This window comes from Chelonia mydas, chromosome 4, assembly GCF_015237465.2.
Source record: "Chelonia mydas isolate rCheMyd1 chromosome 4, rCheMyd1.pri.v2, whole genome shotgun sequence".
NCBI lineage: Eukaryota > Metazoa > Chordata > Testudines > Cheloniidae > Chelonia > Chelonia mydas.
In genome coordinates this window covers 142078388-142092005 of record NC_057852.1, presented here as the reverse complement: position 1 = coordinate 142092005, position 13618 = coordinate 142078388, and the positions used below count along the sequence as shown (strand labels likewise).

Below are 13618 nucleotides of genomic sequence, written 5' to 3'. Positions count from 1 at the left end.
GAACCCAAGGAGTGACTAGAGCCCCAGGGGCTAAATGTTATTTTGGCTGGCTGGCAGTACTACTAAAGCACGCTTCCTCCTAATCTCTAGGGGCATTCTCAGCAATGGAAATTAAAGCAACAACAATAAGAAATTGCAGAACCAGAAATCCCTATTCATTCCTGTTTGTAGCTTCCTGCTTTCATAGTGAATGGGTACAGGCAATTCTCTAAACAAGCAATTCAAAGAGTTATATTCAGCGAGAGAAATCCTGCACCACCGCTCAATTTGGTGACAGGAGCTTATGAAACGGAAGGCCAAATTAATTGCACTCTCATATTTAGGTATTTGCTCTGACAAACTCCTTCATATCTCCGATTAGCAGTTGAAGTTTCAGTTAAATTCGCCTGAGGAAATTACTGGTTATGTGAGCAGCGTTTGTCAATAGCAAAGGTTTGTACTCTGCCTGCTCTCACAAACCTGGGCTGCAGCATAGCACATGCTGAACACATTTTGCTACAGACAACAATCTGTACCCCTGACTGCACTCAGTCAAACCCACCTCACTATGCCAGTGTTGACCAAATCACGTACTGTTCATCCCAGAGCTGCTAAATTATATAACCAAGCACTTAGAAAGCCAAGCTCACTGTTCTACCATCCCCTCAAAAGTTGTCTGTCCTAAAGGGATCTTCCCTTTCAATGGGATAGCTATTCAGGGTTCTGCACTGTTTGAGAAAGGAGGCCTTAGGGAGAATGCTCATCTTTTTGATGGTAATACACCCTGATCAGATAAAAGGCACTCCAGCTCCCGCCACTAACCATTACCAGTAGAGCTGGGAATGAAGAATAAGGAAGAGGATAAAAGTCCCACAATTCAGGGTATCATTACACTGCAATATTTAATATAGCCAGGAGTTGGAAGAACCATAAACTGTGAGTTGAAATAAATGAAGTTTGGAAGGGCTTGATCCATACAGTTCCAAAACTGATGTGTTCACTGAAAGTGTCTACTACCTGTGCGGAGGGGAAGCTTCTGGGTGGCTGAAGAATACAGAGTTCAGTCAGAGAGGGAGCAATGTTAGCAGGTGACTCTTGATAGGAGAAACCGGGACTGCTGGACAGAGGAGTGGATTAAAGTTCTTGATAAAAGTTGCAGAGTAGCAGCCGTCTTAGTCTGTATTCGCAAAAAGAAAAGGAATACTTGTGGCACCTTAGTCTCTAAGGTGCCACAAGTACTTGATAAAAGCGTATGCCTGAGCCCTGTTGTATTAATGTAGCTGGAATAAAGGGCCCAAAGAGTCAAAGGTGTTAATATGACCCTGTCACTCTCCAACATTAAATAGTGTTGAACAAGGTTTGGGGTGTGGAAAACAGAGACCTTGGTGTGACATCCTGTCCCTTTAAATGTTTGAGGACTCTTCCTCTCTAGTGAAGCCTCACTTTCAGGTTAGTTTCAATAAAGCATGCCCAGCGGACGCTTCTTCCCACCCTCACTCTGCCCCAGCCCACCTCTTCCTGCCCTTGCTCCGCCCCCTCCCCCAGAACCTCCTGCCTTCTGCTGAATAGCTGATCCACGGTGGGCAGGAGGTGCTGGGGGGGAATGGGGAGTTGCTGATCAACAGGGCTGTCGGTGGGTGCTGAGCACCCCCTATATTTTTCCTGGGTGCTCCAGCCTCGGAGCATCCACGGAGTCAGCACCTCTGTCTATCAGGCTGGGCAGAGCTGGGTTGGCTGCCTTGTCTCGTTGTGCTGGTCCCATTTGGTACACTTGACCTCAGGATTAAATCAGTGCAACAGCTTCAACAGGAGAGATTGAGGGAGTCCCCACATCAGAATATCCCATAGCCCCATGGTTTGAGCACTCCCCTGAGATGTGACAGATCCCTGTTCAAATCCCTTCTCCACCTCAGGTGCCATAGGCACCTAACTCCAGGAGAGGGCTCACACCTGAGAATTCCTAGAATAGACAGGCACCTAAGTCCAGGCTGCAGGGAGGCACCTATCTCCATGAGAGGAATAGCACTTAGCACTCCACTCTCTGGTCACCATCTCCCACCCAGTAGCTTAGGCGGCTCCCTGCTTAGCCTACTGGCTTCTGTGAATTGCACTGTGAGGTGCCTCTCTCTCCCCATGTGTTGTATAGGAGCCTCAGCACCTAACTCAAGCTTTGTGAATCACAGTATTTTTCTAGGTGCCTAAAAACTAAGTACCATGATGGTCTGTGTCAACATCTAACTCTGTTTGTGCATCCAGGCCCATGTGCTTCACAAATATTAAATAATTTATCTTCACAGCACCCCTGTGAGATTAGGTCGTTGTTGTCTTCTCCTCCCCCTTTTCCCAGCTGGCTGGGATCGGGTGGTCGCCATATCAGTCTTAGGTGGTGGTATTATCCCTATTTTACAGCTGGGGAACGGAGCCACAGATTTAAAGTCAAAATTATCAAAGGAGTCCACTAATTCTGGGTGCCAAATTGAGACCCAAGGCCTGATTGTTCATTGTATTTTGCATTTAATTGCACTTCATATCTTCAAAACACAGCTCAAATTTAATTCAATTGCAGTTGTGAGTGTTCAGGCCTTCTAAAAACCTAGCCCCTTGTATCTCACACTGGGGAGCCAGAAAGTGAGAAAACACAGTTAATGGCCATCTGAGAGTTCTGGCTTAAGGGACTTGTCCAGCATCGAACAGGAACTCTGGGGCAGAGGCAGGGATAGAACCCAGTTTTCCAGGATGGCGTTCAGTTGCCTTAACCCTGAGACAACCATGTCTCATACCATCCCCTGCCTCATTCTCGATGCACATTCCAGCTTCTGCAACAAATGAGACAAGGACAACAGCTTCCTTCACTACATAACCTCTGATTTTTCCATCTGAGCTTCAAACCAAGGTTTCAGCCCATTACAAGCTTCTGTTTTCAAGATTCTGGATTGCATCCTCCAGTTCAACTTTCAAGGCCTCCCCATTGGCTCTCTCAGGGTCCATTTAGTTGCCATATTAGCATCCAATTCAAACTCATACAATGTTCTCTCATTCCACTGTTTCAGAATTTCTAAGGATATATCTACACTGCAGCGGGGAGATGTCATTCCCAGCATGGGTAGACAACTTCACACTAGTGTGCAAAAAACAGCAGTGTGGACAGTGCAGCACAGGCATCAGTGTGCCCTTGTTGCCAAGAAGGCCAATGGCATTTTGGGATGTATAAGTAGGGGCATTGCCAGCAAATCGAGGGACATGATTGTTCCCCTCTATTCGACACTGGTGAGGCCTCATCTGGAGTACTGTGTTCAGTTTTGAGCCCCACGCTACAAGAAGGATGTGGAAAAATTGGAAAGAGTCCAGCGGAGGGCAACAAAAATGATGAGGGGACTGGAACACATGACTTATGAGGAGAGGCTGAGGGAACTGGGAATGTTTAGTCTGCGGAAGAGAAGAATGAGGGGGGATTTGATAGCTGCTTTCAACACCCTGAAAGGGGGTTCCAAAGAGGATGGCTCTAGACTGTTCTCAGTGGTAGCAGATGACAGAACAAGAAGTAATGGTCTCAAGTTGCAGTGGGGGAGGTTTAGGTTGGATATTAGGAAAAACCTTTTCACTAGGAGGGTGGTGAAACACTGGAATGCGTTACCTAGGGAGGTGGTAGAATCTCCCTCCTTAGAAGTTTTTAAGGTCAGGCTTGACAAAGCCCTGGCTGGGATGATTTAATTGGGGATCGGTCCTGCTTTGAGCAGGGGGTTGGACTAGATGACCTTCTGAGGTTCCTTCCAACCCTGATATTCTATGATTCTATGATCAGCTCAGCATAGCCACCTGAGCCTGGACCCAGAAGGTTGGCCAGGCTTTGACTCGGGCAGGTAGCCCGAGATTCTGCCCATGCTTTAATGTCCATGCTGCTAGTTTCAGGGTGCTGGCTTGAGTGAGACTAGCAGGAGTCTGTCTACCTGCACTGGGAATCTCACCTCTCACCTGCAATGTAGACATATTCTAGAAGGACTGGTTCGTGCCTATCCCCTCCATTCAGGAGTTTTCCCTGTCCTGGGACCTTAATGTAACTCTTGTGGAACCTTTACTGAGCATACCAAACCATTTGCTAATGGGAGTGGAGTAAATAGTTATGTCCCAGAAAGGTGCTTCATCCACCTGGGCATTTTTCATAGAAACAGCAAATGTAGAGGCTAAAGAGCTAATAGATTCTTCATGAGTGTGGAGAACCATCATCTCTCTCTCTGTGAGTCAGGGAAACTCAATATAGATTTATGCTTTGCAGATAGATGAACAGGAAATGGCTCTGGGTACAGGACCGGCTCTAGGTACCAGCAAAGCAAGCACGTGCTTGGGGTGGCACAATTCCAGGGGCAGCATTCCGGCCACCTTTTTTCTTTTTTCTGTTCTGGGGCAGTTGCGCTCTCGGAGCTTGGGGCGGCAAATGTTTTGCTTGGGCAAAAAACCTAGAGCCGGCCCTGTTTGTGTAGGTAGTTGCTCTTCAGGAATGTAATTAGTGGCATGTCACTACAGCTGCTACACTGAGGTATGGCCAGCTCAGCCCAGCTGCACCATTTCTTTCTAGTAAGAGACAGTGTTGAGTTTCCTTTTACTAAGGCAATATGTTTTGCCAACACAATTACAGTACATAGGCAGCTGCGTTGCTACTAGAGAAGAGAAAGGCAATTCATGTTTATTGAGAGAGGAGTGAAAACATTCCCCAATTGCACACACTCAGCGTCACTCCAAGAGGAGTAGCTCAGCACTGTGTGCGCATGCCATTTATCAGAGAGAAGCTCGTGCATTTCCCAGTGCTTTGTTTGCTGAAGAGCTAAGGTTGTCTCCAGTCTATATTTCAGAGCATAGAATCATAGAATATCAGTGTTGGGAGGGACCTCAGGAGGTCATCTAGTCCAACCCCCTGCCCAGAGCAGCATCAACTCCCAACTAAATCATCCCAGCCAGGGCTTTATCAAGCTGGGCCTTAAAAACCTCTAAGGAAGGAGATTCCACCACCTCCCGAGGTAACCCATTCCAGTGCTTCACCACCCTCCTAGTGGAAAAGATTTTCCTAACATCCAACCTAAACCTCCCCCACTGCAACTTGAGACCATTACTTCTTGTTCTGCCAGGAGAATGACATGTTAGCCAATGCTCCAAACATTAATCATTCCTCCAGCATAAGATGGTGCATTCACCAGCTCTGAATTATTCAGAGAGGAGAGAATATAACTGGCAGCATTATGGGCAAGAAGCTGACTCACCCACCAATGCTGTGCATGCAGGGTATTCTTCAGAGAGGAGCCCAGATCCTTCTGTGGCCCTTTCTTCCTGGGCATGCCTCAGGATGGAGCTCACACACACTCTGGCACTAATTTCCATCAAGGAGGAGTCCATGTGCTTGCCATTAACCTGTGTGCTTAGCATTCCTTGGAGAGAAGCTGCAGTATTCACCAGTGCCATGCTTCTTGGGGAGGAGCTGTCATTCCTGCAGCACGGTCTGCAGGGTACTCCTCAGAAAGGAACTCACACAGTCAACAATGCTTTACTCCTCAAGGCACAGCTCATGTGTGTTCACCAGGATTATATGCTCAGTATCCTTCCGAGGCAAAATGAAGCACTCACTGGGGCCTGGTGCCTGGAGTCTCTTTGCAGAGAGGACAATGTATTTCCCAGCATCTCAGGCAGGGCTGTGAGAGGAGCGTCATCAGCTCTCTACCCCTCAACATAAGAACATAAGAATGGCCCTACTGGGTCAGATCAAAGGTCCATCTAGCCCAGTATCCTGTCTTCTGAGGCAGTGGCCAATACCAGGTGCCCCAGGGGTAATGAACAGAACAGGTAATCATCAAGTGATCCATCCCCTGACGCTCATTCCCAACTTCTGGCAAACAGGCTAGGAACACCTGATATCCAGGCTTCCTAAAGGAGGAGCTGGCCTGTTGGGCATGCTTGTGACACTGCTCACTTATCCTTCAATTCCACCCCTTAATTATGAGCTCTTCAGAGCAGAGACCTGCCCCCAGGCAGCACCTGCAGACTTGTGGGCACTATAAAATAATAATGACCAGGAAAGGGATTGCTTTGCTCCATAGCTGGGGAAAGGGCTGCACTAAACTGTGGTCTGTCAAAATGAAAGTTTGCTGTGAGGCTTTGGTTCCTACTGGGCCAGAAACTGGGAACATGCTTTAATTTTTAAGATTGGGGTTTTCAAAAGAGTCTTAGGGATTTGGGCACCCAAATTCCCATTCTGTGGGAGCTAAGCATCCAACTCCCATAAACTGCTTTGAAAGCCCAAGTTTAAATCATTTACTATCAATGGTTGCTACAGCAATGTGTGAGCAGGGAACTAGTGAGCAGAAATAGGGCCATGGTATTACCTCCATATTCAGCATTAGTGAGACCATTACTGGCTATTGTGTCTAGGGCTAATAGCTCTAAAAGGATGTTTACTAATTGCTAAAGGCTCCAAAAAGAGCTACAAGAATGGGTCCATCTCTGGAAAACATGCCTTATAGTAAGAGACTAAAGCAGCTCAATCTCTTTATTTTAACAAAGAGGCTGGTTGTGGTTTACAAGTACCTACATAGGGTAGAGATTTCTGATAGAAGAGGGCTTTTTAATCTAGGACAGGCGAACAAAATCCAGTGGCTGGTAGTTGAAGTGATAAATTCAGACTAGATACAAGGCATAATTTTTAAGTGAGAATAATTAACCATTGGAACAACTTACCTAGGGACATGGTGGATTCACCATCACCTCAAGTCTTTAAATCAAGATGAGTTGCTTTTCTAAAAGAGCTGCTGTATCTGAACCAAGGTTAATCGCTTAATGCGGGAACCACTGGTGGAATTTTCTGGCCTATGCTCTGCAGGAGGTCAGACGAGATTATCTAATGGTCCTGCTGGCCACAGAAGCATTCACTGACACTCAGTACTACTTTAAAGGTGAAACTGTAAAAGGAAGATCTGCCTATTTCAGCTATTTATTTTTTTATCACAACTGCATCTAAAAAGATAGTACCATAGAGTAACAACCATATTTTTTGCTCCAACATGAGAATTCAAGAATAGTCCAGAAGGAAGACAGGCAGTCCTTAAGAAAGAAGTATGAAATAAAAAAGTTTACCAACCTGAAGATCCTACATGTTCATACATGTTCCTTTCATCATCTTCAACACAGCTTCCTCCTGAGAAGGAACACTTTTCATGATGTTGTTTCATTCAGGCAATGTTGTTTCAACCAGGCCTTGCATTTCTTTGTTGCACTGTTTGCATTTTGCACACATGCCTGTCTTACCCACAGGTAGAGGAACTTCAACCAAGGGTCAGTCCTCGGGCCGGTTTTGTTCAATATCTTCATAAATGATCTGGAGGATGGTGTGGATTGCACCCTCAGCAAGTTTGCAGATGACACTAAACTGGGAGGAGAGGTAGATACGCTGGAGGGTAGGGATAGGATACAGAGGGACCCAGACAAACTAGAGGATTGGGCCAAAAGAAATCTGATGCGGTTCAACAAGGACAAGTACAGAGTCCTGCACTTAGGACGGAAGTATCCCATGCACCGCTACAGACTAGGGACCGAATGGCTAGGCAGCAGTTCTGCAGAAAAGGACCTAGGGGTTACAGTGGACGAGAAGCTGGATATGAGTCAACAGTGTGCCCTTGTTGTCAAGAAGGCCAATGGCATTTTGGGATGTATAAGTAGGGGCATTGCCAGCAGATCGAGGGACATCATCGTTCCCCTCTATTCAACATTGGTGAAGCCTCATCTGGAGTAGTGTGTCCAGTTTTGGGCCCCACGCTACAAGAAGGATGTGGAAAAATTGGAAAACGTACAGCGGAGGGCAACAAAAATGATTAGGAACACGTGGACTTATGAGGAGAGGCTGAGGGAACTGGGATTGTTTAGTCTGCAGAAGAGAAGAATGAGGGGGGATTTGATAGCTGCTTTCAACACCCTGAAAGGGGGTTCCAAAGAGGATGGATCTAGACTGTTCTCAGTGGTAGCAGATGACAGAACAAGGAGTAATGATCTCAAGTTGCAGTGGGGGAGGTTTAGGTTGGATATTAGGAAAAACTTTTTCACTAGGAGGGTGGTGAAACACTGGAATGCGTTACCTAGGGAGGTGGTGGAATCTCCTTCCTTAGAAGTTTTTAAGGTCAGGCTTTACAAAGCCCTGGCTGGGATGATTTAGTTGGGGATTCGTCCTGCTTTGAGCCGGGGGTTGGACTAGATGACCTTCTGAGATCCCTTCCAACCCTGATATTCTATGATTCCCAAATTGGGTCTCTTTTACGGCCTGCTGCCATTATAGGTTTTCCCTTCTAGTGAGAGAATGGTATGGTAGATCTCAAATCAATGAAGGCTACACTCAGAAAGACCTCAAGACTTCTGGAATATGCTGCTCAAACAGTGTCACTTTTGTTTCTACTGCTTGTCCCTCCCTTCTCACATTTATCTCCAGACTTCACCTTGTCCAGATCTATTCCGCGCCCAACAATCTTCTATTCATTGAACTTTTTGAAACTTTGCACTTTTAGAGAGAAGTAAGAGATTGACTCTGTGTACACAAATTTGCAGAGGGACAATAGGGTTGAGGTCTATTATTTCTCACCTCTATAGAATACTTATTTATTTATTTAAAAACATTTTTCCTGTTAACAAGCATGTTATCTTTGGAGACACAAATCCACAGTTTGAGAACTGCAAAACTAAGCATCTCTGATGGTATCTTCTAAACTGAGTACTGAGTCCTATTGGGCAGATAGAAAGATTAACCTAAGTAATCTATACCCAAGCCCCTGGAACCCCATAAGATTGGGTCCCTAATCCATGAACTATTGGAACTCATTTACAAAACTTTTCTTAAACTTTACATGAATATATTCTCTCATACTATAGAACAGGGGTCTCAAACATGTGGCCCATGGGGTTATTTTCTGCGGCCCGCGAAGCTCCCCGCACCTCCCCACCCCCTCCCACATTATTTTCTGCAGCCCGCCAAGCTCCCCGTGCCCCCCCTTGCCTAACTCCAGGTGCTTCCCGCCACCAAGCTGCCAAACAGCTGTTGGCGGTACTTAGAGCTTTCCAGGAGGGAGGGGGGGAGGAGCAGGGAGCCGTGCGCTCAGGGGAGGAGGCGGAGAAGAGCTGGGGCAGGGGCGGGGATTTGGGAAAGGGGTTGGAATGGGGGCAGGGAAGGGGTGGGAAGAGGTGGGGCCTCATGGAAGGGGTAGAGGGGGGGGGTAGCAAGGGGGGTAGCAAGGGGGGGGTGTCAGTGATGCAGCCCTCGGGCCAATGCACTAGTCCTCATGTGGCCCTCGTTGTCATTTGAGTTTGAGACCCCTGCTATAGAATTAGAATTTGTAATCCCGATTCCATGATGAGATATCTTTGAGCTTTCATGTATCGTACTTAATTAAAACTATCCTTAGATAGGTTTTTTCCTCAAAAAGCATTTTATCAAAAAATCCAATTTAAATTTAAAAAAATCCAATTTTTTTTATTTTTTTTTTAAATCATTGATTTTTATCCACCCTGCCACGGTGAGCCAGGGCAGTGACAGCAGCCTTGTGTTGTGCCACCAGAGAAATCCTTGGTGTCTGACTTTGCTGGAGTTGAGTCAAGTAGCTCCCTGGAAAGTGCTCCCTGCTAGACGCTCGTATATCTCCGGCTGTACCATACATGCTGCTGCAGTTACTGTAGATTTTCCATGTGGATGAGTGGAATGTGTGCAGTATTTAGTCTGACCATTTCGTTTGGGGCACAGTTGAAGAACTCTCGCTTGGAGTTCAGAATTCTGCGCATTTTTCCACTGAATCCAAGTATCAGATTAGCCCTTCTTATAAAATGGGCAGGATTGAGACTGCATGCTAACAGGCTAACAGTGATTTCAACTGAGCAGTTATAGGACAAATACTGCCTGGCTCAAAACTACCATTGATGGGCAGTATAGGAGGACTACGCCCAGCATTAGTCAGGAAGACCTAAGTTCTAATTTCAGCTCTGTCATTGACTCTATAAGATCCTTTGTAACTTTCAGCCTCAGTTTCCCCATCTGTAAAACAGGGCAACGATACCTACTCTCCTTAGGAGTTGTGAGGCTGAGACAGAGTTTTGACCATGTTAGGTACTACTTCTGTTTCACCTACATTTTCTTTAAATGGATACAGTCTACTTTAAAACTGCCACTTCTAGCCCATGAACTCACAATCTGCATGTGTTTTTACCTTTGCTCTGAACACTGGTTTTTTTGCCACGTAAAATATCCCAGGCTGGTGTGGTGAAGGCCCTTATAACCAGCAGTGTAGAGGCATGCATGTGCACAAGCAGCGAGGCCTAGGGGAGCACTCCTTGTGTTCAGGTATGGACTCCTCTTGCTGCAGCTGTTGGGCTTCCCTGCAAGAAAGAGAAGCTGGTACTGAAGCCACTGTGGCAAGTGAAGGGGAGTGGGTTGAGTGCAAGTTGGGTGTGTGAAGAGGTGCTGAGCAGGGTAACCCTGCTGAGCAGGAACCACTGCTCATTAGTGGGGAAAAAGAGGGGTGAGTGGAGCCTCGCTCTAGGAGTGCAAGACTTCTGTCTCCTGAAGCTCCCCAGTGGGGATGCTAAAATGGCCAAGACGTGCTAAGATATCCTGGCTTAAAGCTGATGGTGAGCTACAACACTTGGTGTACAGAGAACCAGTAAACTAAAATAAGTGGGCCACATTCGCTCCTCAGTTACACCCTGTAACCCCTGTTCCTCAGCAAGCCCCTCTGTCTAATGGGGAGAATGTCCCCTCCCCAGGAGACCAAACGAACAGCTAGCTCTGAAGTGCATTGAGAACCTTTGATGGAAGGTGCCATTTAGGTACAAACAAACCAGGAGTAAGGAAAGTACATGAGCCACTGAGACACCAACACACCTGCTCAGAGTGGCCACAGACAGATGGTTCGTATGGTTCTGGGGCCTCGGAGTCTTGGGGACTGTCCTAGTATAATTTCGACAAACATCTGTCGGGGCAGTGTAGGTATACTTGGTCCTGCCTCAGCACAGGGGGGTGATCCCTTCCAGTCCTAAATTTCTATAATTCTCTCCTTCCGCAGACAGTGTGATCCTGGGGATGGACATTGACCTTCAGACCATAGAGAATGATGTTGTCAGCTTGGAAACTTTCTTTAAAACCTGGCTTCATGATCATGGCACAGACAGAGAGCAGCTCCATCTCCTCCTTCCCTCAGGAGACTTCTGTCACTTCACTGCCCCCAGGACAAGTCTAAGTATTTCATCTTCTCTCCCTTTCAGCTGTGGCCCACTGACTCTCACTGGCCCACAGATCACACAGGCCTGTGCAGTGGAATCACCAGCCTGGGGCACAGTCACCACTCAGCAAAGTGACAGAGTCCAGCATTCTCTTGTTGGCTGCAGCTAATACCATAGTTGAGGCTGAAAAGGGCAATTGATTTAGAATGCCCCATTTTCAGGTGCTTATCAGACATCACCATTGGGACTGAAGTGTCTCAGGTCTGATTCTCAGGCTATGGCTACACTGGCACTTTACAGCGCTGCAACTTTCTCACTCAGGGGTGTGAAAAAACAGCCCTCTGAGCGCAGCAAGTTACAGCACTGCAAAGCGCCAGTGTAAACAGTGCCTCAATGCTGGGAGCCGTGCTCCCAGCGCTTTAAGCTAATCCCCTCGTGGAGGTGGAGTACCAGGAGCGCTGCAAGAGCTCTCTCCCAGCGCTGGCGCACGACCACACTCGCACTTCAAAGCACTGCTGTGGGAGCGCTCCCGCGGCAGCGCTTTGAAGGTTCGAGTGTAGCCATGCCCTTAGTTACACCAGACTCCTTTACATTCTGGCACCATAGAGGTGCCTTGACGTGAATGTACATTTACACCACCTTGGCAGCCCCAAATGTGCCTTATAACAGTGTAAAGGAGCCTTAGTGTAGCAGAGAATCAGACATCCTCATGAGGAAATATTTTAGAAAATGAGACCCAAGTTGGTTCAACTGGTTTTTAAGAACATAAGAACTGCCAGACAAGGTCAGACCAGTGGTCCATCTAGCCCAGGACCCTGTCTTCTGACAGTGGACAGTACCAGACTTTCAAGGAGAGCATACAGAACAGGGCACTTGGAGGGATGCACCCATCTTCCCTTCCTGGCTTCTGGCAGCCAGAGGTTTAGGGTCGTCCTGAGCATGACACTGCATCTCTGACCATCCTGGCTAGTAGCCGTTGGTGAACCATCCTCCATGAATTTATCTAGTTCTTTTTTTGAACCCAGCTATACTTTTGGCCTTCACAACATCATAGAATCATGGGACTGGAAGGGACCTCGAGAGGTCATCTAGTCCAGTCCCCTGCACTCGTGGCAGGACTAGGTATTATCTAGACCATCCTATGGCAATGTGTTCCTCAGGTTGACCGTGCATTGTATGAAGAAATACTTCCTTTTGTTTTTGTTAAACCTGCTGCCTGTTCATTTTATCAGGTGACCCCTAGTTCTTGTACTGTGGGGAAGGGTAAATGACCCTTCAGCATTCACTTTTTCCACACCTTTCGTGATTTGAGAGATGATTTATGTTTGACAGTGATAGAAATAACACTTCCTGTGCTCATATATTATGCTTAGTGGGGGCCAGAACTGCACATAAATAGGTGTCCTTTACAAATAGTTCAATCTGTTCATATAGTACTGAAGTAAACGTCAGATGCTTGAAATCTGGAGCTACCAGAAGTTACATATTAGCGGGAGTACAAAGTAAAATCAGTAAGGAAAACACCATTTTCCTTACTGGTTTCACTTCAGTCTCTCAATGCTCTCCACACCACCATGGGTGGCCCTCCCCTTAATATTCGCCACCCACCCTCAAGAGGTTCTTCTTCGAGAGATTGTTCACATCTATTCCAATTAGGTGTGCGTGTGCCACGTGCACGGTCGTCGGAAACTTTTTCCCTTAGCAGCTCCCGTCAGGTCAGCCAGGGAGCCCCCTGGAGCCACATCCTCATGGCACTCAATATATGACCCTGCGACCCGACCCCCCTTCAGTTTCTTCTTACAGTCTGTGGTGGCACTGGAACTGCGTTAGCTTGCTTGCCTTCGAGTCTTCCCTTAGCCATTCTTAGTTCTTTAAAACTTTTATTTTCTTGTTTTAGTTATTGTTAGTAGTTCAGTTGGTGAGTGGATCGTTTTCCCCTCACCCCACCTTGGGCTCCAGGGCATGCCTCAAGACCAAGGATTTAAATCTTGCAGTCTATGCAAGAAACCTATGCCCAACAGAGACCCTCACAACTCATGCTTGAGGTGTCTAGGGGAGGCGCACCAGTCCAAGTGCTGCAAGACCTGCAAGGCTTTCAAGCCTAGGACTAGGAAGGAACACAACTTCCATTTGAAACGACTACTAACGGAAGTCACACTCCATCCTGCACACCCGAGTGCCATGTCCCGGGTCCGAGCTCAGTGCGGAGCACCTCGGTGTCAGTCCATGAACCAGTACTGAGGAAGGACTCTGATGCTAGAGACCCTCGGTACCAAAGATCCCTGGCACCACAGCACGGTGCAGCTCCCCGGCACCCCTTAAGCACCATAAAAAGGCCAACAGAGGGCGCTCTCCTCAGAAAGCGAGACCATCTGGGGAGACCCTGCTGCCCCAGAGGAAGGACTTA

At 47.1% G+C, this 13618-nt stretch overlaps 1 protein-coding gene across 1 annotated transcript in view; it reads left to right on the top strand.

The window, feature by feature from the left end:
* LOC102936836 (meiosis 1 associated protein) overlaps positions 1-13618 on the top strand; it is a 52598-nt gene that overhangs the window by 20804 nt on the left and 18176 nt on the right. The window contains exon 4 of the mRNA XM_037898598.2: positions 11055-11228. Coding sequence (XP_037754526.1) covers positions 11055-11228 — 174 coding nt within the window. The remainder of the gene's footprint in view (positions 1-11054; positions 11229-13618) is intronic.